The sequence below is a fragment of the Thalassophryne amazonica genome, chromosome 17 (genome assembly GCF_902500255.1).
Source record: "Thalassophryne amazonica chromosome 17, fThaAma1.1, whole genome shotgun sequence".
NCBI classification, from domain to species: Eukaryota; Metazoa; Chordata; class Actinopteri; order Batrachoidiformes; family Batrachoididae; genus Thalassophryne; species Thalassophryne amazonica.
In genome coordinates, this window is record NC_047119.1 from 15,914,942 (window position 1) to 15,933,968 (window position 19,027).

The following is a 19,027-nucleotide window of genomic DNA, read 5'->3' on the forward strand; positions in this document are numbered from 1 at the left end:
AACATACACGAACACCGCCTGTTAGCTTCGAGTCCCTTTACACAGGCGGAAAAAAAATACGGTCACGTGACGCGATGCGCGCCATTTTGGGGCCATATTCGCCTTTGCTTTGGGTGTTTATCGAGTTTATTTATTGACTGAAAATGCCGGGTTGCTGCGCATTTGGATGCACAAATAGACATGAGAAGGGTTTCAAGATGTACAGATTCCCTTCAGATCCCAACAGACGTCAAATTTGGGAAAATAAAGTCAGCCGTGTGGGCTGGAAGCTGACTTCGTCTTCAAAGCTTTGTGAGGTAGGTGCATTTAGTGTTTAAATTTCTGCTTCATAAGTAGACACGGCAAAAGTTTAGTCTTTTGAATGTTAAGAGGACACGGTTGTCTTTTTTTCACCTGCTAAAATTTGAATTTACCGAGCGCCAAGGGTGCGAAGCAAAGTCCCTTCCCATAATCCCCTTGCGCTTCCCAGAATGCACCGCGGCGCCAGCAGAGTGGCGACATGACGATTCGAAAAACGTGACTCATGGTGCCATCTTGGGGCAAAAATAGCATTGGTTGTTAATGTGTCTTCATGTAAATCCAGCTATTTTATTTATTTATTTGCTGAAAATGCCGGGTTGCTGTGCATTTGGATGCACAAATAGTCACAGCAAGGGCTTCAAGATGTACAGATTCCCTTCAGATCCGAACAGAAGAAAACTTTGGGAAAATAAAGTCAGCCGTATTGGATGGAAGCCGACATCATCATCAAAGCTTTGCGAGGTAGGTAAATTTATTGTTCAGTCCCATATACAGTAAAACTCAACTAAACTGTCATCGTATCAACCAGATATTCGCAGTCACCAGACCAAAAAAAAAAAAAAGTCCCCAAATTTTTGTATAGTTTTCCATGTAATAAAAACAGTATATAACGGATTTTGTGTAGCGGCTTTTTCACTCACATCGGTTAACATGTCCCATCCGATCACAATGTATTGCCATTAAAAACTCCAAGCAGTCTGGACGTGCAGAGGTACAAATTAAAGTTCAGCTCTGACACTTGCCGATTTGTGGAAAGTGGGACAGGAATCATTTCTGTGATTAAAAGTCCGACCATTTAGTTTTCTCAAACAGCATTCAGACTCGTACCCGCAGCCTAACGTGCATCTGTTAAATCAAACACAAAAGGCTGATTTGACACTTTTCTGTTTTTAATCCTTCGTCTGCCATCATATTATATAGCGCACACACACTGATAAATGGATCAGAAAAGTCTGCATCACATTTACAGCACAAAGCCGGTAAAAGAGGAAATTGTACAGCTTACCTTTGATTTGGAGGTGATGACTGTAGAAACAGAAACTTGTTGAGGGTCAAATTAGTCCAGAATAAAGGATAATCCAGAGACGGAGAACTTTAAAAATGGCACCATGTTCTGAGTTGACGCCACTCTCCAATCAAGGCATTCTAGTTCCGTCTAGCCCGACAACCGGCCCTGAATTGGGCCAGATACTGGCCTCTCTCTCCTAGCCTGATTGGTTGTCGGCCGAGACATTGACGTCAGCCCATGCATCAGCCACATGTTGATGTGGTGCTAGTGCTGCTCTCCTATTGGTCGTTTAGGAGAGAGAATTCCAGTGCTGCTCTCCTATTAGCCATTTAGGAGTGGGAAATCTCACTCCAAAATGGAGGCCAGTATCCAGCCCAATTCATAGCCGGGCCGGTTGTTGGGCTAAGTTCCAGCGTCTCACCACGCACGTAAACAATGGCAAAGCACCAAATCAGCGAGTTCACGAGTGCTTATGATGATGACACGTTCTCTCAAGTTGAGAGGGTTAGCTAGAAGAAGTGTAGCACCTATGATAAACGTCTGCCGTGCCCCGATGTTGTCTTGTTGTCCACGCTTCACGAGGTGTGTTTACATTAGCTGTGATTACATGGACCACAAGTAATGTGATTGAACAATCAGATCAAAATCACGCCATGTAAACAACTCCATCTGATTAGATTGGCCCAATCCGATCGAAATTACGATCGGGTCAGAGGAGGTGGTGTAAGCCTCTTTGTAATCTGATCGGCTTCCATGTAAACAGCACGGCCAGGTTGTCCGCCCCTGTGGAGCCTTGTTGCAAATGTCTGTTACATCACATCACCATGTGAGGCTTCCTGCTCTGTGTTCGGGAAAATGGCAGTGGCAAAACACAGCTGGACACAGCTAGTACTGTGGTAACCATAGCAACCAGGACAATAACCATGTCATTACCTGCTGTATTTATTAGGTGCAATAATTTAACTTATGGTGCAAACTTAAGTCACTTTACCTACTATATTTTAACCTGTCCATATTGTAAATATCAGAGTAACTTATCATACATTTCACGCTGAAGTCACTTTATCTGATCACTTTTATATCCCGACAGTGTATATCATCCCGGCAGTGCAGCATTGAACTGAACAATGGTAGCCTTAGCATTACCCGGCACTCAGTGCTTTTTTTTAGTTCTTGTTTTTTAAGAGATACTTGTTTGTTTTATTGCATGCCCTTCTATTCCTACTGTTCTGTGCTCTGATGTGACACTGAAATTTCCCCATTGAGGGATGAATAAAGGCTTTTCTTATCTTATCTTTACGAGAGACAACGCTCCTCAATGTATTAAAAGAATTTAAAATAGTAGAAAAGCTTGACGGACGTAAAGTTCACAGCACAGACTTGTGTCCGAAGTCAGGTCAGGTGAGAAAATTAAAAACCGCTAGGAAGCAATGAAGAGCGCTTTCTACAAGGAGAAGCTTAAAACAAGCAGAAGCGGCGCACAGCTCCAACCAGCTTCTGGATTATTATTATTATTATTATTAATTAATGGAGTAATAACTGGAGGACGACCGCTCGCCAAGGAGGACACTGGAGTAGATGTTTGTTTTCCACCGGAGGAAAGTTCACCCGAAACACCGGAAAGCCTGGAGGTAAGTCCTGATAAAATCACGCAAACGCATCATTCCTTTTTTTTTTTTTTTTTTTTTACAAGACTTACTGTTAGTCAAATGTGTGTATTTAGTTCAAGTTAATGTTGGTGGTTCATGTTAAGTTATCGCAGGAGTTTATTAGCAGAGTGATACTGTAATGTGCATGAACACAGTCTGTCATCGAATTAGCCAAGGCTCTTTTTCCTCATTCACTTTGGTGTGTCACGTTAATTACTGTTCTCATATATAGATGATGCACAAAGAACGTCGGAGGAAATTGATGTCAGCAGCTCTCCACAACCTGAAGATGACACAGAGGAGGCTCCAGCCCAAAAAAAAGTGTGGTTTTTTTTTTAAAGAGTAATATCATATTGCTAAATAAAACCAGTGAGTTCTTGAAATTTGTGAAATCAAAACCTGTGTGGATGAGTTTCAACATATTTGAATACAGAAGTAGGATGATTCTTTGGTATTAGACAGGACTGTGAGAGAACCACAACGAGAAAAATATGAAGAACATTATTTTTCTTTGCTAACTGAAATTATACATTCGTTCTAGAACGAAAGCAATCATCCGGTGATGCCAAGCTCCTGGGTGATCGGTCAGTTCAGCAGAGATCTTTCCTGGACAATATGCAACAGCAGCATGAGAGGAATCTGGAAAGACAAGAGAGGTTTATGGAAGAAAGTACCCACTCGACTGAACTCATTTTAGGGCAGCTGTTTGGCCTTCAGGCTGTCCTTCCTGAATCCTACTCAACAGCTCCACATTTACATGAACAAAGTTAGTCTAGGACCTAGCTGAGACATGCATGTAACAGCCCAAAAATGACCACCTCCTTTTTCATCCCAAGTGTTACTTCAAATACATTTCTGAACTGCAGCAGCTATAGATTTTCCAAGGTACTCAAATCAAATCAATTTTATTTATATAGCGCCAAATCACAACAAACAGTTGCCCCAAGGCACTCTACATCGTAAGGCAAAGCCATACAATAATTAAAGAAAAACCCCAACGGTCAAAACGACCCCCTGTGAGCAAGCACTTGGCGACAGTGGGAAGGAAAAACTCCCTTTTAACAGGAAGAAACCTCCAGCAGAACCAGGCTCAGGGAGGGGCAGTCTTCTGCTGGGACTGGTTGGGGCTGAGGGAGAGAACCAGGAAAAAGACATGCTGTGGAGGGGAGCAGAGATCAATCACTAATGATTAAATGCAGAGTGGTGCATACAGAGCAAAAAGAGAAAGAAACACTCAGTGCATCATGGGAACCCCCCAGCAGTCTAAGTCTATAGCAGCATAACTAAAGGATGGTTCAGGGTCACCTGATCCAGCCCTGACTATAAGCTTTAGCAAAAAGGAAAGTTTTAAGCCTAATCTTAAAAGTAGAGAGGGTGTCTGTCTCCCTGATCCGAATTGGGAGCTGGTTCCACAGGAGAGGAGCCTGAAAGCTGAAGGCTCTGCCTCCCATTCTACTCTTAAAAACCCTAGGAACTACAAGTAAGCCTGCAGTCTGAGAGCGAAGCGCTCTATTGGGGTGATATGGTACAATGAGGTCCCTAAGATAAGATGGGACCTGATTATTCAAAACCTTATAAGTAAGAAGAAGAATTTTAAATTCTATTCTAGAATTAACAGGAAGCCAGTTAAGAGAGGCCAATATGGGTGAAATATGCTCTCTCCTTCTAGTCCCCGTCAGTACTCTAGCTGCAGCATTTTGAATTAACTGAAGGCTTTTCAGGGAACTTTTAGGACAACCTGATAATAATGAATTACAATAGTCCAGCCTAAAGGAAATAAATGCATGAATTAGTTTTTCAGCATCACTCTGAGACAAGACCTTTCTAATTTTAGAGATATTGCACAAATGCAAAAAAGCAGTCCTACATATTTGTTTAATATGCGCATTGAATGACATATCCTGATCAAAAATGACTCCAAGATTTCTCACAGTATTACTAGAGGTCAGGGTAATGCCATCCAGAGTAAGGATCTGGTTAGACACCATGTTTCTAAGATTTGTGGGGCCAAGTACAATAACTTCAGTTTTATCTGAGTTTAAAAGCAGGAAATTAGAGGTCATCCATGTCTTTATGTCTGTAAGACAATCCTGCAGTTTAGCTAATTGGTGTGTGTCCTCTGGCTTCATGGATAGATAAAGCTGGGTATCATCTGTGTAACAATGAAAATGTAAGCAATGCTGTCTAATAATACTGCCTAAGGGAAGCATGTATAAAGTGAATTGGTCCTAGCACAGAACCTTGTGGAACTCCTTAATTAAACTTAGTCTGTGAAGAAGATTCCCCATTTACATGATCAAATTGTAATCTATTAGATAAATATGATTCAAACCACTGCAGCGCAGTGCCTTTAATACCTATTGCATTCTCTAATCTCTGTAATAAAATTTTATGGTCAACAGTATCAAAAGCAGCACTGAGGTCTAACAGAACAAGCACAGAGATGAGTCCACTGTCTGAGGCCATAAGATCATTTGTAACCTTCACTAATGCTGTTTCTGTACTATGATGAATTCTAAAACCTGACTGAAACTCTTCAAATAGACCATTCCTCTGCAGATGATCAGTTAGCTGTTTTACAACTACCCTTTCAAGAATTTTTGAGAGGAAAGGAAGGTTGGAGATTGGCCTATAATTAGCTAAGATAGCTGGGTCAAGTGATGGCTTTTTAAGTAATGGTTTAATTACTGCCACCTGTGAGCCTGTGGTACATAGCCAACTAATAAAGATAGATTGATCATATTTAAGATCGAAGCATTAATTAATGGTAGGGCTTCCTTGAGCAGCCCGGTAGGAATGGGGTCTAATAGACATGTTGATGGTTTGGAGGAAGTAACTAATGAAAATAACTCAGAACAATCGCAGAGAAAGAGTCTAACCAAATACCGGCATCACTGAAAGCAGCCAAAGAGAACGATATGTCTTTGGGATGGTTATGAGTAATTTTTTCTCTAATAGTGAAAATTTTATTAGAAAAGAAAGTCATGAAGTCATTACTAGTTAAAGTTAAAGGAATACTCGGCTCAATAGAGCTCTGACTCTTTGTCAGCCTGGCTACAGTGCTGAAAAGAAACCTGGGGTTGTTCTTATTTTCTTCAATTAGTGATGAGTAGTAAGAGCATTCTGAGCATACTCAGTATGCTCAGAATGACCAGTACATGTTTAGAAGGGTCATAGAAGAGTGTAAAATTTCTAATTTTGGTATTTTAAGAAAAAACATTAGGTCAAACGACATACATACATATTTAGTAACTTAAATTTTCTGTTGTGGATGTTTCCTGATAATCTTTAAAATATTTAAGACCTTTAGATACTGCTGTCTGCCAAAGAAACAAGGTTTGTTTTATATTTTTCAATTTAAATGAATATTCCATTGATAACACTATGACTGAAAATAAAAATTTCAAATTTGGAAAATCTTCATTTTCTTTCAATGTACGTAATATGTTGACCCACTTATTTTAGACAATTTCTCTTAAAATATCAAAATAGAAATTTCACACTTTTCTTTGACCCTCCAAAACATGTACTGGTCATTCTGAACATTTTGAGAACCTTGGAAAATCTATAGCTGCTGCTGTTTAGAAAATACAGCTGTAATTGAAGTAACAGGATGAAAATGGACATGGCAATTTTTGGGCTATTTGTCCTGGATAGAGACTTTGGCACATATCTCAAGTTGTTCATTGGGGTCATATTAGTCTGGAACAGGTGAGTTAACCTCTCGTAAATGATGTGCACACATCTCAGCCAGGTCCTCTACTAAGTCCACTATTTCATCACCAATCACAGTGAGCCACCTGACCACCCAACCCAAGTTACCACCTGCCACATCTACACTAGGGATGTGAGTCGTACAACAACTCACGATTCAATTCGATTCCGATTCTTCGGGTGACGATTTGATTCAGAATCGATTTTCGATTCAGAGAGCTCTGAGAAAGTTATATTACTTAAAAATGTTTATGTTTAAGAAAATGCAGCTTTACAAGGTTAATCAAGTGATTCTAGATGTAAATTTACTTATCTGCTTTGCTCGTTTAGAGTTGGCTGGCAGTTTAGCGAAGCGCTGGTCAGTAGTCGGCAGAGACTGCTGCTCCCCTTTTAGCTCCGGGTGATGGCGTCACATGTGGGCTTGCAGATTTGAAGTGTTTCCGAAGTACTTGACTTTCATTTTGCAGATTTTGCACACTGCATAAGTCATGTCAAGCTCCTTCTTATGCAGCAAATAATAAAATCCAAAATGCGCCCAAACATTTGCCTTCAGCAAAGACGGTGCTGGCTTAATTAGCTCTTCCTCCGCCATGCTAAGCTGCAGCTCATGAATGTTTGAAGCACATTGGACCCTCCCCTCGCGGGGACGCTGTAGTAGTTTTTTAAAAATCGATTCTTGGACATTTTGGATCGACTCAGAATCGTAATAAATAAGAATCGCGATTCTGACGTGAATCTTTTTTTGTTTTTTTTTTGTTTTTTCGGCACCCCTAATATACATTCAGAATAATCAAAATAACAGTGGAAACTTTGATTACAGCCCACACAACGTGTAGAAATTGAATATAAGAAATTGGCCCTGATGTTTAGTTTCTTCCAATCTTTCCTGGCAGAATGTTATTGTGCTGACAAAAAGAGATGACTTTAGGCCTTGGTTTTATGTTCTAACATCACAGTAACCCCAGTTTAAGAAGTAATGCCAAGCTCTGATGTAAGTGAATAAAAGGTTTTAGCACTATATTTTATTTTTAATCAGATTGTTGTGGTCCTGCCAGGTTTTTATTTTATATCTGTGTATGGAAGAAAGTTGTATTCACTTCAATAATAATTAAAAAAAAGATGAAAATGTGTTTGGCAGATTTTTTCTTTTTTTTTTCTTCTTAATGGAGATGACCATTTCGGAGAGGAAAGTGATTGGACATGTATTCCTTAAATGCCATCCTTGTCCTGCTACCACCGGAACTGCTCTGCATCCAGGCTTGTGGTCCAGGCTGTGGAAAGATGCCATCAAAGTGACCAGCGTTCTCCAACCAGTTGTTGCTTGCCTTGTTCCTCTCATTTTGACAGAAATTATGACGTGCACAGCAGGTTGCTATCGCAGCTGGTGAAAAGGAGAACTGAAATTCTCTTTTCAGTAGCCCCCCTCCACCTTGAGTTTATAATCCCTAAAGTGTTCTCTTCTGCTACAGAGTGAGCTGAGGTTCATGTTAACATATTTCTTCTCTGGGGTCAGATATGTACAATTTATGTAGTCTTTCAGCAACCAGTCGAGGAGTGGATAGGCAGGGTCACCAATTATTAGTAGTTGTAAGTCTTCTCAATGTTTTTCACACCCTAAAACAGAAAATGGTTTTTTTTTTTTTTATTCTGATGTTTAATGAGTTGTTATATCCTTAAGAATAAATCAGGAAAAGAGTACAGGATGTAGTGGATGACATTTTTTTTTTTCCTCTTAAAAGTCTGAAAGGTAACTTTCGGCAGAAGATGAGCTCTCAAAAAGGACAGAATGGTACAAAACATTGGCAGTGGTACTGTGGGCATTTACAGGCATTTTGCAACTGATGCTCCAAAATCTAAAAGCGAACATAACTTGTTTTCATTGAGTAAAGTAAGTAGGAAATGTAAAAAGACCTCATACACAAGGTTTGTTTCATTTATTCATGAAACTGCTTTATTGTCATATTTTGAAATGGGTCATTGTTTAAAATAAATTTTGTGAGATCTCATAGTGGGCTATCTACCGAAAAGCCACAAAAAAAAAAATTGAGCAGAAATCATAAAAAGTGGTAGGAAAGACTGGGGTAATTCCATAACCAGATTTCTTTTCTCCTGGTTATGGGTCTTTAGGATTGGAGGGGAGAAAGTTATATTTCAGGTATATTTTATAACAAGTCTTCTGATTGGCTGTTGACCTTTGAACCTGTCTGGCCAAAAATATGGCAGCTGAGCAGACAACAACAAAAAAAAAAAACTCCATATTTTTAGGGTCCAAAACTACACCATCCAAGCTTGCATTTTGGTAAGTATGTTTTATAAACGCTCAAATAATTGTATAGAATTGATATGTTTTCAAAATAAAGGATCTAATAATGTAAAAGTAGATATTACATCTTGACCTACAGACTGTTATAAAATGATTTGAAATATTCTCGACACTGACCGGGGTAAATCCATATCCTTGGGTGTGGAATTACCCCAGAGGTAAACAATTTGTTGTTGGGAAACACTTAATTTCTTAGGAATACATTAAGTGATATGGGATTACTCACACATACATTTGATTAAAAAATGTGAATTTTGTCTTTTTAAATTACTATTTTTTTCTATCTTTCAAAGTTTTGTGTGTTTAATATATGTTTTGATATTCTATTGGAATGTGAAACCAAAATGGGTTTAGCTAGTTGTTTCCTTAAAGTTGGTCTGAAGAATGGTTTCTTGGGTTTAATGAAGGAAAATGTAAAGTTCTCCATATTGGTAGAAAAAATCCATGTTACGGTTATTTTATGAATGAAAAACAATTAGAAGCGGTTTCAGAAGAAAGAGACCTAGGAGTGTTGATTTCTAAGGACTTGTCCTTTTCGTGCCACATTGCTCTTTCGGCGGCTAAGGCTAATAGAATTCTTGGCATGATAAAAAGGGCCTTTTTGTTTGACAGAGACTCCTTTCTTCTTTTATACAAAACGTTCATTCGTCCTCACCTTGAATATTGTGTGCAGGCATGGTCACCATATTTGCAGAAAGACAAAAATATTTTAGAGAAAGTACAGAGAAGGGCCACTAAGTTGGTTCCAGAATTAAAAAATTTGCCTTATGAGGATAGGGTCTTGCATCTGAGTCTCACAAGTCTTGAAGACAGATGAACCCGAGGTGATTTGATTGAAATATATAAAATAAAATTTTGCATAGCTTTGAGATTTGACCCCGCTGTATTTTTTTGAAATGAGAAGGTATACTGGCCTTAGAGGCAATGAATTGTGCTTGGAAGTTAATAGATCTAGATTGAATGTGAGAAAAAATTTCTTTAGTAACCGGGCAGTAAAGATTTGGAATAGTTTGCCACCTGAAGTGATCTTATCCTCGAGTACAGATATTTTTAAAGCAAATTATGATCTGTATTACAGTATAATGAATGCCACCAGATTTTAAAATTGTTAATAGCTGTTTTTATTGTTATGTTATGATTTGTTAAGATGTGTCGTTATATACAATCATATTACACATTATGAATTTAAATTTCAAGATTGACAAAGATATATGACTGAATTTCTGACATTGTTGAATGTTTTACTGTTAACTTTAATGGGGTATGGAATTGCCCCGTTCCAAATTTTATTGAGATTTTTGTAATTTTAATGAATAAATATTATGTGCATGTGCAAAGGTGTAGTTCATTTATGTTTTTGTTTAGTAGGTATTGTTTGTTAGAATGAATCTGAAATGATTCTGCTTCCACATGGTTAAAATATCCAAATTTATAAAAGTAGGGTATGGAATTACCCCCGTCTGCCCTAGATGTGATATGATTTGTGGGACCATGAAAACGAAATAACCTACCTGCATGTGGCTTTGTGTCCCTTCAATTGTCCCATTATTTAAGCAATATGCGTTTCCCCAAAGCTCCGTCCGATCTGCAAGGCTCATTTTTCTTTGGCACGTAAATCGGCTGTTTAATCGAACGGTCTTTTCATTAGGGCTTTAACAAAACATGTACATGATGTAACCGTGCTCTGTGCCACATCGCGTAAAAACACATTCCGTCACGCTCAATCTTTCTAAACAAGTCCTGAAGAAGTATGTTCCTCTAATGCTGCAGTTTCAAAAGAAACGCGCAAAGAATAATAATCTTGATTACTCCAGATAAATTGTTTATACGAGCGGGCTTCCGGGTACACAAACGGCAAACGTCACAACGCAAAGCATTATGGGATTGCTCACGGTGCACGTAACCCCGCACAGCAAGCGAATCACTTTATGGCACGTTCATGTAAACAGGACAGTCTAATAAACCAATCGGACAGAATTCAATCACATCAACAAGAAAGTGCCCATGTAAACGTGAATACTGTGTACCCTAAACCGGAACGCTGCTGAAACCGAACTCTCGCGTGAGTCTCGGACCGCGAGACGGCGCGAGATTCACAACTGGGGAACACAACGGCCACGTGACTGTGGTGCCATCTTGGGTTCAAAATAGCGTTTGCTGTTAATCTGCATGTAAATCCATCTTTTTATTTATTTATTCGCTGAAGATGACGGGTTGTTGTGCGCTTGGATGCACAAATAGACACAGCAAGGGCTTCAAGATGTACAGATTCCCTTCAGATCCAAACAGAAGAAAAATTTGGGAAAATAAAGTCAACCGTGTGGGATGGAAGCCGACGACATCGTCAAAGCTTTGCGAGGTAGGTAAACTTAATGTTCGGTGCCATGGACAGTAAAACTCACCTAAACAGTCATCGTATAAACCAGACAGTTGCAGTCACCGAACAAACTGTTTTTGTGTTGTTTTCCATGTAATAAACACCGTATATAACGGATTTTTCACTTACATCGGATAAAATATTCCGTCCGATTGCAGTGTATTTCCATTAAAACCACTCGCATGTGGGACCAGAGTCATTTCCGTGATTCAAAGCCCGACCGAGACTTGGACCTGCAGCCTGGGCGTGCCGTGCCCCTGTTAAATCAGACACAGCAAAAGGCTGATTTGACACTTTTCTGCTTTCACTCCGTCTCCCATCATATTTGAAGAGTTTTTGCAGTGCGCATGCTGATTATATTGCGTTTGATATAAACATAAAAACATTCGCCCTATAATCCCTTGTGCGCCAGAGAGTCGCAGCAGTTTAAACAATATAGAGAATCCACATGACAACAATTACAAATGAAATTATACTACCAAAATGTAATTTTTTATGCTTTTCATCACGTTATTAAGAGACTGTATGCATGAGACCCTGCAAACTTGCTAAAACAAATATTCCAAATATTGCATGTCTGCTACATTTACCAGCATGGAACTTCATAAATGCAAACTGAATTTCAGACATCTTGTATATATTACTCTAGAACAAACGGGACAATAAGCAGGGAGTTAAGAGCAAACTTCACTTTCTGCCAGAATAACATGAATAGGAAGCAATCGCAGCTCACAGCAATTCCCATTGGAAAATAATGGTGAAATCACTTGAAATTCTCGCATGTTTACATAAAACAAACACAATACAACTTCTAAAGACGTAGATAATATATTCATGAGAGTTTTAGGCACAATATACAAAGAGTTTTACCTTGCAATGTTAATGCCATTGGCTGCGTGCAGCTGTTAAATTGCATCGTTATCCGAGTTTCTCAGTGCAGTTCCCAGTGTTGTTCACATCTTGCAGTGAAAGCCATCTCTCTGAGATTTTGTGAAATTTGAAACCTCGGTAGGATGCATTGTCAGAATAAAGATCCCTCTTGGTCGCCATCACTCTCCATAGGTCTCAAGTTGTGCGACCAATTAACAGATACATGGGCCTAGGGATGGGCATCGAGAACCGGTTCCTTTCGGGTATCGTTAAGAAATGATTCGATCCACCGACATCAATAAGCTTTGTGCTTAACGATTCTGTTATCGGTCCTTCAGAGTGGCCGTTGTTTTGGCGGGTGTTTGTCAGGAAAATGATCATTTCTTTACATTGATTACAGACCCTCCAGCGGATCCTTAATCAACTTTTCTGCAGCGCGGCTTTGCTTTGAACCTTGAACCAATCGAAGCGTGGTTCGCAGATTGAAGCAATGCTTCGGTCGATTGCTTCGTTTATTTCTTTCTTTCGCTTAATTTTCCCCCGCTAAAACCCTAAAGAGCATACGTCTGTGAGTATTATTTACCTTTTCTATGTTAAACCGACCTGTTATGGTCTTCTGAAACAGTTGATAGATGTATTTTATAACTTAAAAACGGGAGCGATGCTAACGCGTTAGCATGTCTATGGCATTTTCAATGTTAAAAGTTAGCATTTAGCAATTGCAGCCGTCATCACGTTCGGGTGCATTTGTTTTCAAATTGTAATATTCCTTAAATTTATTTTTGCTTATATATTAATAATCTAATGATATACAATTTTAGAGAAAGAGACAAAAAGAACCTGAATAGAAACACAACAGAAAATATATAATAGCAATTAACAATGAACATAAATAAATAAATACATACAGAAATAAGTGTTTCCTGTGAACACCCAGTGACTCTCACACCTCCATTTCATACCTGTCTTATTTAAGTTTAATGACGGTTTGTTTTGGTCAAACCATATTTTCAGTTTGTTAATTTCTTCAGTGTTTTCCTCCAGAACTATCTGCCAAACTAGAAAACTGCTGCATCCTAGTAAGAGCAGAATACTAATGGAATGAATCCGAATAAGGAAAGTTTTTTTATTATTATTTATTTATTTATTTTTCTCACTAAATGGATGCTGCACTCACTCCAGTTTATTGTCTGGAATAGCCCCAGATTGCATTTCAGAGCTTCTAGAATTCAAACATTTTCGTGTAGGTGGTGTTGGGGGGTCATTTTGGGATTCAGCTTTTTTGTTTTTCACCACTTTCATCCCTGAATATGAGTTGTGATTCACTTTTGTGCGGATTAAAGTTACTAACTGGGACTCCTGTCTTGTTGTGAGAAACGTTCTGTTCACACAGCTCCAAACGTTGCGCGGCTCTCTGACAAGATAGAATGATAGAATTCAGTCTGACTTAATAACGTCAAAGCGAAACACAGTTTTGTTTATTTTTATTTATGTCCAGAGATGAAGGATACAGTGACTAATCTCATATTTATTTACTTTAAGACTCAAGGAAATACATAGAAAACCTGTAAAGCCAACTTTTAGTACAAAATTCACGAGGTATCGATAAGGGAATCGATAAGGAATCGGATCGATAAGCAGAATCGATAATGGCATCGATATCGATAAAACCTTATCAATACCCATCCCTACATGGGCTTCATAATTGGTCTTGATAAACTCACATCTCAACTCACTCTCAACTGGATCCTGCGGGTCGTAATAGAATCAGTTGACTCTGCATGGGGTTGCATCAATGATCGTGGATATTAACAGATTTTTTACTCACACACTTCACTTGCAATACAATTTTGGTGTAAACACAAATAACAGATCACAATGGAAACTAGTCAAGATCTGTGAGAGTTGACAAAATATCATGATCTTGTAGACTTAAATAGGTCTTGGTCCGGTGTAAACGTGGATGACCTAGGTTTTCTGTATAAACCTGTTATGGGATGGAGCCTGGATCATCTTGAATACACATTACTGTCCATTAAAAGTCAATTTTCTTCTGTTTTAATAAACAGGCACATTTTGATCCTCATCAGTTTGAAAATGGGCGTGCTGATCAGAAAAAGAAGCTGAAGAATTCTGCAGTGCCTACCATCTTCTGTCAGCAAAGAACCCCAAAGTCACGAAAGTTTCCAAAAAAGGGTGGTCAGCCTACAAAAGGAATACGTTCACCCAAGCAACATGTGACACCTATGCTTGAAGACCATAACTATGTTGCTGGCCCACAACTTCAGAGATGTTCAGTTTCTTGTATGTACATGTTTCTTGTTTAAATTTTTAATTTTTTTTTGTTGTTGTTTTTTAGTTTTAAGACCAGAAGGTTATGCTTGTTTGAATTTGAACTGAAAATGTTTTCCCCTTCCAGATAAAAGTTTAAATCAGTTTAAATCTTTTTTCTTTGATGAAATATTCAAATGATGAAAATGGACAGTAAGAACTCCACTTGTTTTCTTTTATTCATTATTTCTTTAACTTGTTTCCTTATTTTGTTATCAGCTCACTTGTTTCTATAAAAAATGAAAGGTTAAAATGTATCAACCCTGTTTGTATATAGCTGACTATCCTTCCTAATTGTTCTCCCCACTGTTTCTTTTCTTGCAGCTGAAGGCAGAGCTTCTGAATCTGAAAACATTCCAGCGCTATGTGGAAGGTGCAGAACTTCAAAACGCCAGACAAAGATGCAGACTCAAATCAAGGGACGGAAAGCTAAGTTCCATCAAACAAAGATGAAGTACAGAACAACTGTTACGGCAAAGGGGAAACAAGAGGCTAAAATATCCAGACTCTTCAGGAGGGACCAACTTCAAAGCCTATCCAGAGGGGGAATACAAGAATGTAAATGGACCACAGGTGATGTGAAAAAAGCTCTGCAATTGAGATTCGGAGGTGGTACTGCACTTCTCCTTGAGCAGAACTTCCCTCTCGAATCAGATAGGACAATACAAAAAAGAATGGAAAAGATGCCCTTTGAGCCAGGTGTATTGGCACAGGTATTTGATTTTCTGCAAATTAAAGTGAAAGATATGCGAGAAGAGGAGCGTACATGTTGCCTCACTCTTGAGGAAATGTCACTGACGTCAAAGGTAGAATTCGATCTAGACAGTGGAGATTTGTTAGGAAATATAACTCTTCCTCAACACTCTGGGAATGCAGATCATGCACTTGTTTTCATGTTGGGAAGCATCACTAGTCACTGGAAGCAGACAGTCGCCTACCACTTCACCGGCAGCTCCACAGATGGCGCTGTTTTTCATGACATCGTGTTGGACATCATTCAGCTGGCCTCCAACATTGGTTTACATGTAGCAGCTGTTACTAGCAACATGGGTAGTGCAAATCGTGCTATGTGGACGAGCTTTGGAGTTGTCTGCAGTAAACATAACAGTGTCAACAGAATTCCTCATCCTCAAGCAAGTGACATGTGGCTCTACTTTCTAGCCGATGTACCTCATGTTTTCAAAAACATTAAAGCTTCACTCGTGAACGGCCAAACCTTCACGTTGCCAGACAGCCTCGTCAGGGAGCATGGGCTGAATTCGCATCATGTGAGCATTGAGCCTTTGAAAGACCTTGTTGACTTTCAAGATGACCTGGACTTGAAGCTTGCACCAAAGCTTACAAAGGCAGCTCTGACCCCTACTCATTTTGACAAAATGAAAATAGGGAATGCAACACGCGTACTAAGCCGTGACATTAGCAGTGCATTAAGATATCTTGTGGAAAGAGAGGAGCGTGACGAGAGCTACCTAACAACCGCATGGTTCATCGAACTCATGGACAAATGGTTTCAGCTAATGACGAGTCGCCATCCAGTGCTTGCACTGAGCAGGTTAAATGAAGAGAAGTACCAGGAGGCTGTCACCTGTCTTCAAACTGTGATCTGCTTGTTCAATGGGGCCAGAATTGGGAATGGAGACTGGAAGCCACTCCAGACAGGGGTTGTCCTGTCTACAATTTCAGTACTTGAACTGGCGGAAGAATTACTAGATGCTGGATACAAATTCCTGCTGACATCCAGGCTAACACAGGATTGCCTTGAAAATATCTTCTCCGTCGTGGGTTTGAGGAAGCCAGTACCATCTCCATTGGAGTTTAAACATGCACTGAAACTGATAAGCAGCGCACAGTTCCTTAGTCAAATGCGAACGGGTAGTTCCCAACAGGATGATGGAGAGTTTCTTGCTGACTTCCTCGATCAGCATTCGCGGGTCCCGTGTGAACTGAACACTGAAAGCATCAGATTCTTAGTTGACCAAGAAGGGGTACCTGAACTTGGGCAGGCTGAGCGTGATAGCCTGTATAATTTGACAGGATACTGTGTGAGTAATGTAAGAGCAAATGAAAAAACATGTGAGTCATGCATCCAGGCAGTGATGAAAAACTCACATGACAAAGCACACCAGGCCTCAAAGCTTACCCAACTAAAAGAGTACGAAGAAGGAAACCTCATTAAGGTGTCTGATTCTGTGTTCGACATGGTCTACAGAGTTGAACTTATGTTTCGTAGGGTAGAGAACGGCCTCATGAACAAGAACAATGTCAAGAAGATGTTGATGGAAAAGGCACAGGAACTGTGTTCTGACATTTCTCTACCAGCATGTCACAATCTCAAGGAAAAACTTATAAGTAATTTCTTCAATGCACGACTGCAGTTTTATTGCAGGAAGAAAACAAGTGAACTAAATCAACAAAGGGGGAGAACTTGGAAGCAAGAGTATAGTGATGAGGAAACTGGCCAAGAAAGTAAAGTGAATGATTTTATTGGATACGCCGCTGCTGTATAGAGACAACTACAAATAATTCCCGCAGCATCATTGTATCCTCAATAAAAACAAACAAAAAAGCAAAAAACAGAACAAACTGGATGCTACACCATCGTCTCCTGCAGACAGATGGATACCAGGACAAGGGTGTTTGGAAAAGATTACATTTCACCTCCTCACATGCTCATTCAGTTGCATCTGAAGTTGACAGATGTCACAAGAATTAATTTCCATTTTATTCACATTGAAGTGCACACTGCAAATGAATATTATGCCAACTCTCAGATCATGATTGCTTTCAGTACATGAATTATCTTTTTTTTTTTTTCCTCTTGTATTTTTAGTTGTTTTTTTCCCTAACCTGTCCAGTGTTTGTGCAGTGACATTACATTATACATGCATAGTCATAGTGCACTGTGCACGCCACGGAGTAGTTTTGACTGTTGAACGCTCTATTTGCAAAGTAAAGGTCAAACAATGTCGACGTCCATTGGATTCTACAGCATGTGACGTATGTTACGCCGTAATGTGACAACTAAGCATGACTCGTGCAAACTAATCTTTTTTAAGACCCTATTAACCAATAATTTGCATCACATTTCTCATTAGAGCAACTTTAACTCTTGACCTTTGTACAAACTGAAATTGACCTTTGTCACCATTCTTGCTGTTTTTACCCCATAACTTCATAACATTCAGTCATAGATAGTCCAAACTATACCTTTTCTGGAATATTTATGATCAGCCAAATAATGTGGTATAATTTTCAATATAATTGGAGCACTTTTAAATTTTGACCCCTGTGTAATTCTTCATTGGTCCCTACTGGCCACCATATTGGATTTTCAAGTGCCCAACACTTTTTTTTTTTTCTCAAGCTGATTTACGAAAAACATTAAATGCAAAATTTGTTGCTTGTATCACCAAGTGAACAATTCTGGTCAAAAGTCATACTTATCTGCTCCACTACGCCTTTGTAAAAATCCAGTGACCGATTGATATCAACTTTAAAGCTGACTGCAGTTTGTTGTGGCTCAAAACAACAGATCTGCATTGTGATGTGACACAACTTTTACGCTGGACATTTCCTGATGCAACTCACTTGTGCAAGGAGAAACTTGCAGAAGTGAAACACACCCACCAGCATCTGCAGTTTGATGTCTTCCATGTCAACTTTAAATTTGGTTGTTCTGTGACCTCTGTGGGGCACATGCACAGCTGAGCAGTGTGGAGTGATGTCATGTTATTTTATACTTGCTGAGTGTACATTTCAACTGGTTTTTTGGTTTTAATGTGGGATTTTTGTTTACTCTTCTTCTGGTTATGTTCCACCCCTCAACTTAAAAATACCCAATTTGAAAGTTGTCCCAGAATCCTTTGCACTCATGTGACATCACCAATCTGCTGTCTTTATTCAGATAAAATCTCTCCTAATGAAATTTTCAGGCATTTTCTGTCCCCACTATAATACATCTAAGGTCCCACAGTGCATGTCAGAGCACAAACCAAGCATGAAGTCAAAGGAATTGTCTGTCGACCTCTAAGACAGGATTGTCTCGAGGCACAAATCTGGGGAAGGGGAAGGGCACATAAACATTTCTCTGTCAGAGCTCCAGCATTCCTCTGTGGAAGGAGGAGAACCTTCCAGAAGGACAGCCATCTCTGCAGCTATCCTCCAATCAGGCCTGTATGGTAGAGTGGCCACATGAAAGCCACTCCCTTAGTAAAAGGCACATGGCAGCCCACCTCAAGTTTGCCAAAAGGCACCTGAAGGACTCTCAGACCATGAGAAACAACATTCTCTGTTTTGATGAGACAAAGATTGAACTCTTTGGCATGAATGCCAGGTGTCATGTTTGGAGGAAACCAGGTGGCATCCCTACAGTGAAACAGGTCTGTGGCAGCATCATGCTTCAGGCATGAAAATGTGCTCCAGAGCAAATGTTTCTGTGTAGGCTCTCAGTTGTC

At 39.5% G+C, this 19,027-nt stretch overlaps 1 protein-coding gene and 1 long non-coding RNA gene across 3 annotated transcripts; one reads left to right on the forward strand and one right to left on the reverse strand.

The window, feature by feature from the left end:
- Positions 1–120: 120 nt before the first annotated feature.
- LOC117529457 lies at positions 121–17,732 on the forward strand. 2 transcript variants are annotated; one of them, XM_034192252.1, is made up of 3 exons: positions 121–296; positions 14,312–14,546; positions 14,898–17,732. In XM_034192252.1, the coding sequence occupies exons 1-3, from the start codon at positions 144–146 to the stop codon at positions 17,078–17,080; spliced, it is 2,571 nt and encodes an 856-aa protein (XP_034048143.1). In that variant the 5' UTR covers positions 121–143; the 3' UTR covers positions 17,081–17,732. The 2 variants fall into 2 exon arrangements, with proteins under 2 accessions (XP_034048143.1, XP_034048142.1); XM_034192251.1 differs by lacking the exon at positions 121–296 and adding an exon at positions 11,137–11,354.
- Positions 3,474–10,810, reverse strand: LOC117529460. Its single transcript, XR_004566020.1, has 2 exons — positions 10,507–10,810; positions 3,474–3,597 (listed from the first exon to the last, which is right to left on the reverse strand). It is a non-coding gene; the product is annotated as an uncharacterized LOC117529460 (long non-coding RNA).
- Positions 17,733–19,027: the final 1,295 nt, after the last annotated feature.